General features: G+C 38.2%; 2 protein-coding genes across 2 annotated transcripts; both read right to left on the bottom strand.

Moving 5' to 3' along the window:
* Window positions 1-1041: 1041 nt before the first annotated feature.
* Window positions 1042-15969, bottom strand: LOC132840453 (NACHT, LRR and PYD domains-containing protein 3-like). The gene is made up of 18 exons (XM_060862110.1): window positions 15828-15969; window positions 12900-12995; window positions 12425-12531; window positions 11727-11814; window positions 11409-11515; window positions 11213-11300; window positions 10137-10243; window positions 9558-9855; window positions 9148-9361; window positions 6588-8373; window positions 5164-5424; window positions 4757-4930; window positions 4349-4528; window positions 4063-4230; window positions 3760-3930; window positions 2519-2692; window positions 2163-2209; window positions 1042-1928 (listed from the first exon to the last, which is right to left on the bottom strand). Exons 2-18 carry the CDS (start codon window positions 12990-12992, stop codon window positions 1387-1389), a joined length of 4605 nt encoding a protein of 1534 aa, XP_060718093.1. The 5' UTR covers window positions 12993-12995; window positions 15828-15969; the 3' UTR covers window positions 1042-1386.
* LOC132839935 (NADH-ubiquinone oxidoreductase chain 5-like) lies at window positions 13610-17535 on the bottom strand. Its single transcript, XM_060861149.1, has 5 exons — window positions 17527-17535; window positions 14858-15484; window positions 14426-14779; window positions 14024-14347; window positions 13610-13957 (listed from the first exon to the last, which is right to left on the bottom strand). The coding sequence occupies exons 1-5, from the start codon at window positions 17533-17535 to the stop codon at window positions 13610-13612; spliced, it is 1662 nt and encodes a 553-aa protein (XP_060717132.1).
* Between the last annotated feature and the right edge of the window lie 161 nt (window positions 17536-17696).

Here is a 17696-nt window from a genome sequence, read left to right as displayed (position 1 = left end):
GTGAGTGAATGAGAGTGTGTGTGTGCCCTGCGATGGGTTGGCACTCCGTCCAGGGTGTATCGTGCCTTGATGCCCAATGACGCCTGAGATAGCCACAGGCTCCCCATGACCTGAGGTAGTTCGGATAAGCGATAGAAAATGAATGATTGAATGAATGTTCTTAATACCAAGAACACTTGCACCTTTTAAAAAAAAAACCCCAAAAAAACAGAAGGCAACCTTGCAAGAATATCTCACAGTTAACAAGTACAGAATGCACAGCCATGTGCTCTAGATGTTTTTACATTTACATTATTTATATTTATGGAATTTAGCAGACACACTTATCCAGAGTCATGTACATTTATCTCTCTTATACATCTCAGCAGTTACTGGCCCTGCTCAAGGGCACCAACAATGGCAGCTTGGTGGCACTGTATCAGACAATAACACCATCCCAAAGCCAAAGTATGGAAACAATTCTGAACCAAATGAAATACAATTTCATCAAGGCGACAACATTAAATATAGTACATTTGTCAAACCTCAAAGTACAAAATTTGTAAGAAAAATAATAGCAGAGGGGGGAAAGTGCTGGACAACATGATGAAAGACAAGCTTTATACCTGACGGAGGAGGAGCAGGAAGTTGAACCGACACGTCCGAATCAGAGGAGAACCAGAAATGCTATTACACTCTTCCTGTAATATGGTACCCTTATATATTGTTAGTGAATATACATAATTATTAGTCAATTATATAATGTTGAATTTGTCTTGTAAATAACCCTTTAATAATTATGTTAGCTTAGACATTCTATTCATAAAACATTGACGTAAAAAGTACCAAGAGAAATTAGATAAGGTCACACACAAGTAACCCTATTTAGTGATACATTTATTAAAAATGTTTACATGAAACAAAGATACAGATGATCAGACCTACTCTTCAGCAACTCCGTATCCACCCTTCAAGTGGCATTAATAAATAAATAAATTTAATACCAATAATAATAATAAATAATAATAATAATAATAATAATACAGGCACCTTAATATACAGACAACACAAATCTGGACTTTAATATGCTTTACAATGCTACATGGAGTATGTGGTCACATTTATTTGATAATCTTTAATAATGTTTGAGATAATTTCAGCTACATTTAAGCTACAGATGTAATTGAATTTCTGAGAACTTTGTGTCAGTCACTATATCGGTTTCTAAGCCAGTATGTCAAGCATAGTCAAGTTTTAGTGACTCTTTAGAAGTTATTTATTGGCATTATTTGCCTAGTGAGATAACACTCTGATGGCTGACTAAGAATCTCTTCCCTTAAACAAGACTAAATTCAAAGCACATGTTCAGTAATGATCAGTTATTGTGCAGACTTGCATGCTCTTGTTTTATACTATCTCACCCAATGTGATCGTGTCATTGTAGTTATAAATACTGATGGCTGGATAAAGCGGTTCAGTGAATGTTGTTTGAAATGTATACATGTGATATAGACTTCTAGCTGAGATAATAAAATAAGAGAGTGTGCCAGCATTCCAGTCTAGATAGATTCCCATTCGTTTGGACGGATTAGGTGGAGAAGGTAAGACGGTCTCCTTGCTGTTATAACTAACATAATAGCCGTAGTCGTTGGAACAGAACAGAATCCAAGATTTGTTATTCATTGCCAGTTTGCAGTCTATACCACGACCTTTTCTGTTGATCCCTTTGTAAGTGACTCCTATGTAAACTACATCTCCAGTCCACTCAACTTCCCAGTAGCAGCGAGCACCAATCAGGGTTTCTTTGCACAAAACCTGGCAACAGTATTCAAACCGATCTGGATGGTCTGGGTGTGACTGCTCGCCTTTTGCTTTTGTGACTATTTTGTTTCCTGTCAGTGACAGGGTTCTGTGTGCGGTGTTTGGGTCCAGGGTGATCTCACAGGCATCTGTCGAAAAGGTAACCCAGAACAAATGGATAGAAATGACTGATAAGACAAGGTGTTTTATTATTTATGTATGGCAGACAGAAGATGCTTTTACTGTATGTGGAAATTTTGCTGTAACAAGAACTTATGAAATGCATGACTAGTTACGAAACAGGAGATGTTGAAAGACAGCTGTTGTGGTAACAAATGGATTGAATATTTGTTCATCAAATATTTAATATATTGCATACTTACATTTATTTAGTCCTGGTTTGATTCTGCAAGCCTCACAATGGTCTAAACTGTAAAAAGAACAAAACCCATCAAGAGATGTGGACTTGATGGAACCATTTTGCAGTTAAGGCCATTCACAGAATGTAAAGATAGCAAGGTCTATGCTGTTCAAAAGACAACTAAACTGAATGTCCTCTTGTAGGCTTAATTATGAAAAAGTCTAGGTTCTGATTAATTGATTTCAGATGGGTTTGCAGTGTATGGAAATAAAAAAAAAAAGAAATGTCCCCTGCATTGACCTAGGAGTTGGGCTTTGATTTCCTGACTGAAGAACCTATGAACACTGTGGAAAGGTTTGCTTCCTTTGCTCTACTTACCAAAGATTTTCAAGATTGCAGAGTGGATCATCACAAATAGCAGAGAGCTGTCTCAGTCCTGCCTCTGCTAAGTGATTGTAGCTGAGGTCCAGCTCTTTTAGCTGTGACTGATCTGAGCTTAAAGCTGAGGCTAGGACAGAACCACCTTCGTCTGTAACACAACACCCTGATAGACTGCAGACAAACGATACAAAGACACAACGAAAAATCAATGTGTTAATTTTTTTTTCTTTCATTTGTGCAAATCAGCAAACCTTCAGAACTTGACAGTGTTGCCTCGACCACCAGCAAGCCTAGACTTTTTAGACATTTAACTGAGATTATGACCTTGATTAGATCGATTCAGATCATGTACTTGTCACAGTGATAATTTCCTATAATCAATCATACAAACATGCAGTCACTTGTTCATAAAATATCATGCTAAAGATCATTTGAGAACACCAACATGCTGAACAGGAAGAAAAGCTATTTAAGAAATGATTTTTTTCTAAAATTTGACCTTGCTTTGACCATGACCCTGTTTGATTAATTAAAAAATTAATTTTTTCTCTCTCCACTTTGGCCTTTCAATTACTTTGGTAGAGGTTCATCTTGAGCCTACTTTTGTGGATCATCACTGTATTTCTTTGTGAATTCAAATCTAGCTGTCTGATCTTACTTGATCGGGGGTTGCATCTTGAGGTATGGCCTCTATATTTCTACTCTCAAAGTCTTATTTCGAACGGTGAATTGTGAAACCTTCACCCCTGACCTGTGAAGGTTGCTTGATCGTTGTCGTTTTTTTTTTTTTTCGGTTTGTCTTCACAGCTTTGATGATGTTTATCACATCAACTGCTGTTGTATTCCTTGGCCATCCGGTTTGCCTGGTTGTTACTTCACCAGTATTTTTTCTTTTTTAGGACATTTCAGTTTGTTGTACATGTTGTACTAATGTTCAGTGCAATAGCCCTGATTGATTATCCCCTCTATGCTCTCTATGGTGCACATGTTGGTTTAACTTTAAAACAAAAAGCAAATGCAGCAAAAAAAAAAAAAAAACAAGAACTGACTTTGCTGTTCCAATATTTTCTGAGAGGATTTATCAGCCACAAAATGACAGGTCAAGTTATAATGTATTGTACAGTTTTAAGATTCCAATTCAGTAACTGAGAAATTCATAAAATGCAGAAAATTGCAATCAGGGAATGCAAAGAAGTTTATCAGTGTTGTATCACATAGCTGTCTGTCTTTTAACTTACCCCAGTCTCTGCAGTGTGCAGTGTGGATGCTTCAGACCAGTGCAAAGCTGCTTCACACCTGAATCATGCAGGTCATTGTCTCTTAGCTCCAAATCTGTCAAGCAAGTCGACGTAGTCAGGACTGTAGCCAGATTCGCACAAGACCTGTCTGTGAGATTACACCAGCGGAGACTACAGCAGAGGAGACATGTGATGAAACTATGTATAAAAACTAAATAATAGATTCACCAATCTAATAACATCGTGTTCATGCCAAGTATAAACGTACATAAACACTCTTATTCCCATTCATACAACATTTACCTCAGTTTTTCTAGTTTGCTCTTTGGACTGATAAGTCCATCACAGATCAGTTTTACTCCTGAATCTCCTATGCAATTGTTGCTTAGATCAAGCTCTCTCAGATTTGCTGACTTTAAAGCCAAAGCCAATGTTTCACTTGCGTCCATTGAAATACCGACATCAACAAGTCTGCAATCGAGTACATAAATATAAATAAATATATACTAAACGGTTGCATTTATTGTGATAACCATACAATTATGGGTTTAGAGTAAGCACAAGATTGCAATGTCAAACATGGTTATACCCGAGATTTAGTCCTTCCAGTTTGCAATCCGGATGCATTAATCCCTCACAGAGCTGCTGGATTCCTGAGACTCCCAATTTATTGTAGCTGAGATTTAGCTCTCTAAGGTACGAGTTGGATGACTGCAAAACAGCTTTTAATGCTTTACACGAATTGTGTGTGAGATCACATCTGTCCAACCTGTAGTGTAACCAAAATCATGTCCGTTTATGCGTGTCTATTAATGCGTATGGCAATTAGATATGTCTCACAATTTATATAAAGCTTGAGAAAAAAACATTTGCAGAAGAGGTTAAAATCTTGGATTATATTATTGGAATTTCACTAAAAGACAAATACCATGATGATTCATCAGGATATGACTATAAGAAAATCAATTGTAGTTGATTAGACCTGAAATCAGTTTACCCGAGTTTCTCAAGATGACACCGTAAACTAATCAGTCCAGCAGTCAGAAGCTTTACTCCAGAGTCTCTCATGTTATTGCAGCCAAGATCCAGCTCTTTGAGGTGTGAGTTAGCAGACTGAAAATACGAGGCCATTAATTCACAAGACTGTTCTGAGAAGTTGGTGCCAGCCAGTCTGCCAACCAAAAAAAATTGAGTTCACATGCAATAAAATTCATGGTAAAATACTACATAGTAATATTTGGTTCATTTAAATAGGACATTATTTACATATCATATTTTACTATATTTTAAATAGGATTTATTTAATACATTAAACAAAAGTATTTAGGTTATTTTAGAACATTGTTTCTTTGCCAAACCTATTAATTGACATATGACTTATTATGCACTACTTATAATACAAACCCAAGTGCTTGCAGTTTGCAGTTTGGACTCATCAGACAATCACATAGCAGCTTCACTCCTGCATGTTCAAGGTTGTTGTAGCTGAGATTTAGCTTTTCAAGTTTGTTGTGTGGATCTGAAAGGCCGTTACAGAGAAATTTGACTCCTAAATCTCCTAGATTATTGAAACTGAGGTCCAGTTCTCTCAGATGTGAGTTAGCTGATTGGAGGATTGAAGCCAGAGTCTCACAGGATTCATCTGTGAGGTTGATACCAGCAAGACTAAGAAGAGTTGAAAAAAGAATTAGTTAAAATTCATAACACACTGAGAAGATTTTAACATTTAATATGATAGTGTATGGTGCATGGATATGTATTTTTGAATGAAACTATAAAAACAAACTTTTCTATGGATGGCTAATCCATTTTTAAGTCTATTTTCAAGTCTAATATATTTTCAAGTCATTTTTAAGTCTAATATATTCATTGCAAATATATTGACTTGTTCTTATTATAGGACATTGTGTGTAACCATTGTTGGAACACTTACTATCACATAGCATACAAAGGATGTGTAATAGGGGATCTAGTGTTCATGATTGTTATGGATTTTTTTTTATTCGTATACTTTTAATCCTATTCTATTGGCAGATCATTCTTCTTTTATAGAGATAAATGCTTAAAATTATATAGCAGAACAATCTGCCAACAGAACAAGAACATCTATAGCTCAAAACAGAAAAATGTGTAGAAATAGGATTAATAGTCTTAATTTTTTTTGTTGTTATCTTATGATAGAAAATAATAGGTCCTTTGAACTATATTTAAAATATTATAACTTGCTAAGATGATTTATTTTGCAGCGTTTTTTTGTATGCACTTGATTTCATCTGCTTATAAAAATGCAAAATCTCCATGCTTCTTTTCTGAGCAAGGAATTTTTGTGTGTGATGTAGGAATAGATATGATTGTAGTGTAATTCATTTCCTTATTTATCTGTGAAACTGCTGCGTCTTCTGGTTTCTGGTTGTCCTGTGACTGCTGGCCTCTCTCTTACTTCCCTTATTATTAGTCTTGGCACAGTGTGAAATATTCATGGTACACCTTTCAAGTTGTTATGGTTTAATGAACTTTCCACCTGCATGTTACCAAATCAGCTGTCCTGACACGAAGGTTTATGGTCTTTGCTGCTGGGCTGTAGCTTTCTTTTTAGTAGAATTCTCTCAGTAAATGTTTAAGATGTTTAGGTCTAAGGTTTTATTCAAAACATGTTTTTGAGATCATGAATGTTGAGATCGCTAATTACTACTTGTAGTGCCATGTAAATAGTACAGCACGGGTTGTACTACACATAACTGTATACCAACTGGGCCCTAATACTGTCACACTCCTCAAATGTTCCAATGACAGTTTGATTTGATTATATAATTTGAGTGGAAACTTACATTGCTTTTCTTGAGATCCTGACGACCGGCAACAGTCTCTGATATCCCTCAAGAGATGTATTGCACATTTTTACATCGAATTCATTAATCACGTCTTCAGATGTTAGCAGCACGTAGGCTAGAGCTGAGCACTGGTCAGGTTTAAGCTCAGTCTCTGAATGCCTGCCTGAGCTCAAGAAACTACGAATTTCTTCCACCAATGAGTTGTAATTCAGTTCATTCAGACAGTGAAATAAGTTGATTGTTCTTTCTGCTGATGACTCTTCTCTGATCCTCTCTTTAATGTACTCAGCTGTTTCTTCCAAGCTCTCAGAGCTACTTTTTGGCAGCAGCGCTTTCAAAAGAACCTGATTAGAGTCCGTTGAGAGACCGAGAAGAAATCTCAGGAAAAGGTCAAAGTGTCCGTTCTCACTCTGCATCGCTCTGTCTATAGCACTCTTGTGTAAATCTGATATCTTTGTCGTTCTCTGATTCTCTGCATCTTTTCTGAGGATGTTCGTACTGTTGTTTACAAATTCGACCAGCACATACATCGCAGCTAGATGCTCCTGAATACTCAGGTGGACGAAGCAGAAGACCTTCTCTCGGTACAATCCGAACTCTTCTTTAAAGATTTCTGTGCAAATTGCAGAGTACTCAGATGCTTCGGCAACATTAATGCCACATTCAACTAGATCTTCTTGATAGAAAATCAGATTTCTTTTCTCCAACTGCAGAAACGCTAGCTTAGCCAGTCTAAGAATCATCTCCTTGTCCAATTCTGTCAGGTCCATGTCTTCCTTGATCACTCCATGGTACTTCTTGTTCTTTAAATGTGTCTGAATCATGAGGAAGTGAGTGTACATCTGAGTTAGAGTTTTAGGCACTTCCATGTCTGCTTTACCCAACATTTTTTCCAGAACCGTAGCTGATATCCAGCAGAAGACTGGTGTATGGCACATGATGTGGAGGCTCCTTGAAGACTTAACGTGTGCAACGATTTTGTCAGCAAGACTCGTGTCACCGAACCTCTTCCTGAAGTATCTCACTTTCTCTGAGTCGTTAAATCCTCGAACCTCTGTAACCCGGTCAACACACTCAGGAGGGACCTGACAGGCTGCTGCTGGCCGGGAGGTTATCCACAGAAGTGCGGAGGGAAGGAGATTTCCTCGGATGAGGTTTGTTAGCATCACATCCACAGAGATTTCTTTTGTTACGTCACAGCACATTTCGTTGTTCATGAAATCAAGAGGAAGTCGGCACTCGTCCAGTCCGTCAAAGATGAACAGAGTTTTTAGTTCTTCAGAACTAACAGATTTAAATTCTTTAAGTTCCGGAAAATACTGAGAAAGAAGTTGAATCACACTATATTTGTTCTCTCTCTTTAAATTCAGATCACGGAAAGGAAGCGGGAAAATGAAGTGAATATCCTGATTCTCTTTTCCTTCTGTCCAGTCCAAGATGAATTTGTGCACAGAAACTGTTTTCCCGATCCCAGCAATGCCCTTTGTTAACACAGTGCGGATGCGTTTTTTCTGTCCATGTAAAGGTTTAAAGATGTCGTTGCATTGTATCACGGTCTCCTGCGTGTCTCTGTTCTTGCATGCTTCTTCAATCAATCTGACCTCATGTTCTTTATTAATACCTTCATCTCCTCCTTCTGTAATGAGTAGCTCAGTGTAGATGTCGTTTAGAAGGATCGGATTCCCTTGCTGAGCATTTCCTTCGTTTATGCACTCAAATTTAGATTTAAGATGACGCTGAAGTTTATATTTTAGATGATCCTGAATGGTCTTAAGATTTCTCTCTATAGAAAATAAAATTAAATTAGTTTTGGATTATTTATACTTTGCCAACTCTGAATTTGCATTATATTTGAAAATTTACCTTCAGAATAAATCTAGAAAATACAGTTACATTTTCCATGATAGGTGCACTTTTCTGTACATTTATGTCTGCTAGCGCAGAAAGGTTTATCAATAATCTCCCAGAATTATCCATGGAATATTTCGATACTCCCAAGATGTTTTAGCTCCACTTAGATGAAAAATAACTAAAGACCAAAAACTAGCTCCCTGGTACAATGATCAAACACGCTCCTTAAAACAGACCACTAGGAAATTAAAAGGTACAGGACATCAAACTAAATTGGTAGTATTCCAATATATAGCATGGTAGGAAAGTCTCCTAAGCAACAGAAACATTTCTTTGTGCTGCGAAATCAACATACTTCTCCACCCTGATCGAAAATAATCCTAATAATTTTACAAATAATTCATACCGTAGCAAAATTAACTAGGCGTAAATACAATTCAGAAAAATGGACGCCATCAATATTCAGCAGTAATGCCTTGTTACAAAAACCCTCTTGATGACCATTTTCTAGCAAATACGTTGTATGGTGTACGATCACCACCTTACTGTATGGTATGGTATGGTTTCAGCATGTATTTAGACTATCTACTCTATTACATTTATAAATTTAGTCCCTTTGTGACTGGAAATGCCTGAATGCACAGATTTTTCTGTTAGAAAGAGTTTAAATGCAATCACAGGAAAAAAATAAATAAATCCGTCTTACCGTTCTCTAACAAGATCTTTATTGCTATCTTCAGCGCCACCTCAGAGCCAAATCTCTCCAGAATAACTTTAGATACTTCATGGATATCACAAATTACCCGAGGAGTCTCGAAGCATTCTGGGTAATTCTGGCATAGATAACTCATAAACTTGTTTTTGTCCACTTTGTTGAGTGTTTGTTTAAGTAAAGACATTGTGTCCAGCTCTTGGGAGAACTGTAATGAGATCCTCATTGTAATGAGGTCAGGAAAAGAGGAGGATAATGATTACATGATTATGAGTATTTTGTAAGTTGAGCACTGGGTTTAGGCAAAAAAAAAAAAAAAAAAACATATCTCACCTACATTATTTTGCGTTTGTGTTAGAAAAACTGTATAAGATCTCCATCAGTGAAAAAATCTCATATCTTACCTTAGCACCTGTTGTGTAGCATTTATTGTGGTCTTGGTGTTCCAGAGTAGCACACTGTTCACAGATCAGTGTTTGATCTGTCTTGCAGAAAACATTAAGAGGAGCACAGTGCTGCAGACAGAGGCTTTCCACTCGGCACCTTGTCGATGTTGTGTACATCTCTTTTGTTGTTGGTGATGGATGCAAACCTTTAAACTTTTCCCCACTCATTTTTTCATCCTGGTTGATTTCCTCTCTTAGGGTACGATCCTCAAAGACATGGGTAGGAGACGGTGAGACTAGTCTCTTTATCTCAACGCTAAGAATTGCACAAGAACACAAAGACCTTATTAACCTGCCTCACTTAAGTCATAATTAATTAAGTTAATAATCATTTTTTAATTGAAGTTAATATTGTCACATTTTACTTTCATCATTTTCACTGATCCATGTTTGGCAAGAACACTTTCTAGAATCACAATTTTGTTTGTCAAGAAATCCAAACTCATTATTATATCTTTTACACAGATTGTATAAAATGAAAAAAAAAAAAAAAAAGAAAAAGGAATGCCTTTTTCAGCAGAAATAAAAGCTGCTGACCGTTTTTTGCTGATCTGTCTCTTTCGGCTGAAGACATATGCGCAATCCATGGATGCATTGCTCTTCATTGACACACAGCTAGGACCAGGCAAGTCTTGCCTTTCTACCTATATAACCATAAATGTTCATAGACACAGTGTTTTTCCTCCAGCAAACAAATTCTAATGACTCCTATTTGAAATCAATATTATTTTTAAACTGAAACCATAAAAATATTGTTTTTACGTTCACTATGGATTACAGGCGTCATTTAAAGTGACACCCGCTAAGATAATAAATGAATAAATTCTAAAATCGGTCCATAAGCCCCTATGATTCACTAAATACGAGTGATAGAATAGCACTACATTATTGCTCAACACTAATTATCTCAATTGAAAGATTCCAATATCCTTCACTAATATCCTCTTATTGTTTTGGCCTTGGTGTGGTGACACATTTTACAGATTGGAGTCTAATCTGTCTTGCCATAAACTTCAAGAGATGCACAGAAAGCTTACACATGTTTTACATTTAGTGTGTTGTAGAGGTTCTGAGGTTTGAGAGATTTAAAGTATAAAGTATCACACTGCTAGACACGGGCAAGAGTAAAAAAGGTCACACAATTTATTGTGCTCAGCTGCACAGCAGGACCCAACAATCCGCATATAGTATGAGAGATGAAGGGCCCCGATCACTGATTACATCAAGATTTTATAGACAGAACTCAAGTAAAGAAGATATGTAAAAGCAAAACATCATCAATCATTGGCTTAAAATCACCGCATGCTCATCTCCTGATCAAGCTGACCAGGCCAAGGTCTGCTAGAAGGCCTACTAGAAGATTTACTGGACGTTGTTTATGCCTAATTCCCAACAACTCGTCTCCAGTCCCTACTGCCCTTGTCATAATCTTAAGAAAACAACCGATGACAAAGTCTCTGGTCACTACAGATACAAGATAAAAGCATAGAAGGACAAAGGCCTTATAAACATCTTTAGATTAGAAATTTCCACCACAGTGCCTGGTCAGCTTGGGTGGTGTGTAACTTGCTCTTATTGACTGTTATTTTGAGTGTGAAAGTTTTCCTACTTACTTTTTCATCCCAGTTGATTTCAACTGTTCTGCCACTCTCCCCCGAGACGTAGTTAGCTGACGACGAGCCGGGTCTCTCAATCTCAATCCTAAGTATACAGAACAAACCGAGACCTAATCAACTAACTGTAAAAACTTTTTAGAATTTGTTTTTTGATTTTAAAAAAATGCAGATGGACAGATGTGTATTTGCAGACCGTTTTCTACTGCTCTTGTCTCCTTGGCTGAAGACATAGGCACAATCCATGGATGCATTGCTCTTCATTGATAGACAGCTGGGAGCAGGAGAAGCTGGTCTTTGTGCCTAAAAAATGATCAACAATAAGCACAGATTACAGACTAATAATGTATTTAATAACATGTTGGCACTTCCTGCATTAATCACTACCTGAACTTCTAGGTGCGGAAACATTATTTCCTATATTATTCACACAGTGACCCCAATAATTAAAATATAAAAATAACAATTAATTGTTGCAATCAATGCTTCGTTAAATACTTTTTTCCAAACTTACCTTTTCATCTTGGTTGAACTCCACTGAATTGTCACTTTTCATAGCGATATAACTAGGTGATGATGAGTTTGGACTCACCGTCTCAACTCTAAGAGAATGGAACATACAGTACAGAAAGACCATATTAACTAAAACATTTTTATTTTGCTTTATAATAACAAACAGACAACATTTTCAGACGTATAAAATATCTCCTCTGATTTTCTATTTCTGCATATTTAGTGCACTACATGGTATCAGACCCTTATACAAAATAAAAAACATGACAAAACAAGACTGACCAAAACTGGACAGTTGACTGGAAGACTGGAATAACATCAGTCATTTTTCTTTACAGCTGTCTAGTTTTGTAGCCCATTCACCTCAAGGTTCAAAGTTTTGTGTAGGTTGCAATGCTTCCTGTCAACTCTAACTGATGTAGCCATTGTCCTCTGATCACCATTATCCAACTAAGCATGAAGTGCCATAATATACATGCCTTTACGTGCCTGGTTACCAGTAAAGGTCGTTGCCTATCTGTATCAGTCTTTACATTGTTCTATTCTAAAACTCTACAATTCTTTAAAAAATAAATAAAACAGAATATAAGATATAATGTATTCTATTGTATCGCTATTGCTATTTTTATCAAAGTCAAACAATTTCAATATTTTATTACAATTTCTATTTTATTCAACATAGATTTTTGAATTACAGACCGTTTTCCCCTGCTCGTTTCTCCTTGGCTGAAAACATAGGCACAATCCATGGATGCATCGCTCTTCAGTGATAGACAGCTGGGAGAAGGAGAGCCTGGTCTTTCTGCCTAGTTAACCAAAAACAAAATCCAACAATAATCTTAGAACAAATACGCTTTTGCCAATTAGTCACGTCCAAATAATGCTACCTGACACTAGCTATCTCTTTTGTATAACAACAGCTGAGCAGGTTGAAGTCTCAAAAAGAGTCACATAAAGCAATCTAGTGCAACTAACTCATTCAAACAGAACAGTTAAATGCATTCTAAAGAAAGCACTAACTACCTTTCTCCATGTACATGAGCTTACAGATACCTGCAACTGGAGTAACTCCGTCCCTTTTTTATCCCTACCATGCAATAAAGGATTAATTACCAGGCTTTTTGGTTTGGAACCTCAAATCATGGACTGGGGAATTTAAAAGCAAAGTTCTCACCATCTTAACTGCAACTTCAGATGAAAGTCTTCTGGGCTGCTTTGCAAAACCATCTTCCTTTTCCCCTCTTTGGTTTAAATTTTGCCTTTTCATGATCTAATGTACATGTAAGAACGAATCATTCACTTCGATCAAGAAATCAAATAACACAATCACAATTTATCTTATTCTATTTCATTTTATGTTATATTTTATGTTTTTTAAATTCACCCTTTTGATCCGTTCAGAGATTAAAAAAAGACCCATATGCAAGGATAACATAAAAGGGGTTTATTAAGGGAAAAAATAACAAAGGGCTTGAAACATTAGGAACAGAAACAACAGAACACAGGAAAAGGAACACAAATACAACAAACAAGAGACAAGGACTCAGCAAAAAACTGACGCAAGACAACAGGTATAAATGACAATGATTGAACAATGATTGAAACAAGGGTGAAAGGAACAGGAGTGCAGAATGTCCCCCTAGTGTCCAGGTAGGGAATAGTCCCAGCCATTCCTGACACTATCCTATTTTATTTTATATATATTTTAAAAGTTTCATTTTTGCTTTGTCTTCCCCTTATTATGAGTTTATTTGTACTTAATCAGGGGCAAAGCACAGAGAACATTAGTCTAAGAAAGAAGAGATGTCATGTGCTAAGTTATAGCAAAAAAATGCTAATTTCCACCTGCAGTCCCTACATTATTCTCACCTTAAATACAATATATTAAAAAAGACAAAACAGGTACACCAACAGGTACACCAACAGGTACAGGTACACCAACAGGTACAGGTACACCAACAGGCTCACCAACAGGTACACCAACAGGTACAGGTACACCAACAGGTACAGGTACACCAACAGGTACACCAACAGGCTCACCAACAGGAACACCAACAGGTACAGGTACAGGCTCACCAACAGGTTCACCAACAGGTTCCCCAACAGGTACAGGTACACCAACAGGTACAGGTACACCAACAGGCTCACCAACAGGTACAGGTACAACAGCAGGTACAGGTACAGGTTCACCAACAGGTACACCAACAGGTACAGGTACACCAACAGGCTCACCTACAGGTACACCAGCAGGTACACCAACAGGTACAGGTACACCAGCAGGTACACCAACAGGCTCACCAACAGGTACAGGTACACCAGCAGGTACACCAACAGGCTCACCAACAGGTACAGGTACACCAGCAGGTACACCAACAGGCTCACCAACAGGTACAGGTACACCAGCGGGTACACCAACAGGCTCACCAACAGGTACAGGTACACCAACAGGCTCACCAACAGGTACAGGTACACCAACAGGTACACCAACAGGTACAGGTACACCAACAGGCTCACCAACAGGTACACCAACAGGTACAGGTACACCAACAGGTACAGGTACACCAACAGGTACACCAACAGGTACACCAACAGGTACAGGTACAGGCTCACCAACAGGCTCACCTACAGGTACACCAGCAGGTACACCAGCAGGTACACCAACAGGTACAGGTACACCAGCAGGTACACCAACAGGCTCACCAACAGGTACAGGTACACCAGCAGGTACACCAACAGGCTCACCAACAGGTACAGGTACACCAGCGGGTACACCAACAGGCTCACCAACAGGTACACCAACAGGTACAGGTACACCAGCAGGTACACCAACAGGCTCACCAACAGGTACACCAACAGGCTCACCAACAGGTACAGGTACACCAGCAGGTACAGGTACACCAACAGGCTCACCAACAGGAACACCAACAGGTACAGGTACAGGCTCACCAACAGGTTCACCAACAGGTTCCCCAACAGGTACAGGTACAACAGCAGGTACAGGTACAGGTTCACCAACAGGTACACCAAAAGGTACAGGTACACCAACAGGCTCACCTACAGGTACACCAGCAGGTACACCAGCAGGTACACCAACAGGTACAGGTACACCAGCAGGTACACCAACAGGCTCACCAACAGGTACAGGTACACCAGCAGGTACACCAACAGGCTCACCAACAGGTACAGGTACACCAGCGGGTACACCAACAGGCTCACCAACAGGTACACCAACAGGCTCACCAACAGGTACAGGCTCACCAACAGGTACAGGTACACCAGCAGGTACACCAACAGGCTCACCAGCAGGTACACCAACAGGCTCACCAACAGGTACAGGCTCACCAACAGGTTCAGGTACAACAACAGGTACAACAACAGGCTCACCAACAGGTACACCAACAGGCTCACCAACAGGTACAGGCTCACCAACAGGTACACCAACAGGTACAGGCTCACCAACAGGTACACCAACAGATACACCAACAGGTACAGGCTCACCAACAGGTACACCAACAGATACACCAACAGGTACAGGCTCACCAACAGGTACACCAACAGATACACCAACAGGTACAGGCTCACCAACAGGTACACCAACAGATACACCAACAGGTACAGGCTCACCAACAGGTTCAGGTACAACAACAGGTACAACAACAGGTACACCAACAGATACACCAACAGGTACACCAACAGGTACAGGCTCACCAACAGGTACACCAACAGGCTCACCAACAGATACACCAACAGATACTGGTACTACAGGTGAATGTGTACATCAAGTGAAAACACAGACGTGAAGTAATTTATTTCACTGTATGAATAACCAATACTTTTATTGCTACTTTACGTATAATTTGAACACCTGAATTCATTATAGAACGAGTCAATGTGATTACTGTTTCCTTTATACCTTTATCCAACCTTTACATATTTAACATCAGCATAAACAATCACACATGAGGCTGCTGGATGACATGATGCCTACTGTTTGTTATTCTGTGGTTAAATTTATGTACAGAGACAAAACGGATCAAAACGAATGATTATTTCACTTAAAGGTTATTCTATGTATGTAACATAATACCGTGTGACACCTTACAGTTTATTGTAGGATCTCCAGAGGCTTCCTTGTCCTGTTATTTACTTTCGTTATTACTGCAGTGAAAAGGTTTAAATATCGGATATGTTTTTTTTTTTGTTTGTTTTTGTTTTTTTTTTGCGGCTCCTTGTTGGTTGTTTTCCTTTTTATCAGGGTTGCCAGATTGTGACTCAAAAAGTCACGTGTTTACTCTCATGGGAAAAGATTGTCATACCGTATATAGTTGTTACAGTACACAGTGAAATGAGACAACGTTTCTCCAGGACCATGAAACATGAGCTACATAAAACAAAGACAGAGATAAAGACAGGTAAGAGTGACATATGTCAAATATGTCCCCCCATATATATATATGTGACATAAAACATTCCAAAACTTAATATTTAAATTAATGAAAAAATATACAATAAATTATACAATGTAGTGCTGGTGGTTAGTAGCCTTATTTTTCCTAGATTTAATTACACAGAATTTATGATAAATTCATTATTTTATAAATTGTCATAAAGCTGGGGCCCCCTGGCACCATCTCAGGGCCCCCAGTTTGAGAATCACTGTCCTAGACTACATGTTCTGAGCAGGTGTTGTCAGTGAACAGGCTGTAAAACTGTTGGCTAAGTTACAGACACTCATGAAAAACTGATGATGAAACTCATGATGAAACTTTCTCTAACAGCAGTTAAAATGTCATTGTTGTCTCCTGTAAAACAGGAGATCATGACTTACTCTGTGCTCAAAGTGATGCTCGCAGCTCCAGTGGTTTTCTCTGTGGGTGAACGAGTAGGAGACTAGTGGTGAACAATTCCAGGATTTGCTTTTTTTTCATTGGTTGTTGCGTTAAATCTTACCCATATACAATAGTGCTATTTTCTGATTGCCTATTGTGTAGGCTCGACTAAGAACTCCAGGGGAGACGCGCTTGATTCCTGCCCGGTTCCATAGAGACAGCGGTGAGGACAGTTACATTTTGGGCGCTGCGGCATATTAAATATATGATAAATAGTCAAAAAGTTTTTCTGCATGAGAAATACAATGTGTGGCGGGAGAGCGGGAGAAAAGACCAAAATTAGTAAAACATAAAAGACAGAAAAGACAGAAAGACAGTGCAGGTCAAAAGACAGAAAAGACCGTGCAGGACAAAAGACAAAAAAAGACAGAAAGACAGTGCAGGACAAAAGAAAAGAAGACAGAAGGACGGTGCAGGACAAAAGAAAAGAAGACAGAAAGACAGTGCAGAACAAAAGAAAAGAAGACAGAAAGACAGTGCAGAACAAAAGAAAAGAAGACAGAAAGACAGTGCAGGACAAAAGAAAAGAAGACAGAAAGACAGTGCAGGACAAAAGAAAAGAAGACAATGCAGGACAAAAGACAGAAAGACAGTGCAGGACAAAAGACAAGACAGTGCAGGACAAAAGACAGTGCAAACAAAAAATAAAAGACCTTACACAAAAAAACAATAAACAGAAACAGCACCAGTGTAAATACTGTATGTTCAACAATATTGCGTGTACAGAAATACTGGAATGAACACATTAGTATTATAGCAGCTGTTACATGAGATATTAAAGTATTGTGCAAAACAGCAAAAGACTGAAATGTGAGACAGCAGGTGCAAAGAGCAAAAACAGTGTGCAAAACTGCATATAAACCTTAATAGTAGATAATTCACTAAGTACTATACTATTTACAAACGGTTTACCTGTTTCATTTGTTAATAAAATAATTGCTAATTCATAACTAAGTAATAAAATTAATGAAAATAATGAAACTATTGAACTCAGTGTGAAGTTTGAGAGTACTTTTGCTGTGTGCCATGGTGCATTATTATGCTGAAGGTTGGCATTAGAAGATGAACAAATTATGGACATG

This window comes from Tachysurus vachellii, chromosome 25 (assembly GCF_030014155.1).
Source record: "Tachysurus vachellii isolate PV-2020 chromosome 25, HZAU_Pvac_v1, whole genome shotgun sequence".
Classification (NCBI taxonomy): Eukaryota; Metazoa; Chordata; class Actinopteri; order Siluriformes; family Bagridae; genus Tachysurus; species Tachysurus vachellii.
This window is presented reverse-complemented; position numbering and strand designations above follow the sequence as displayed.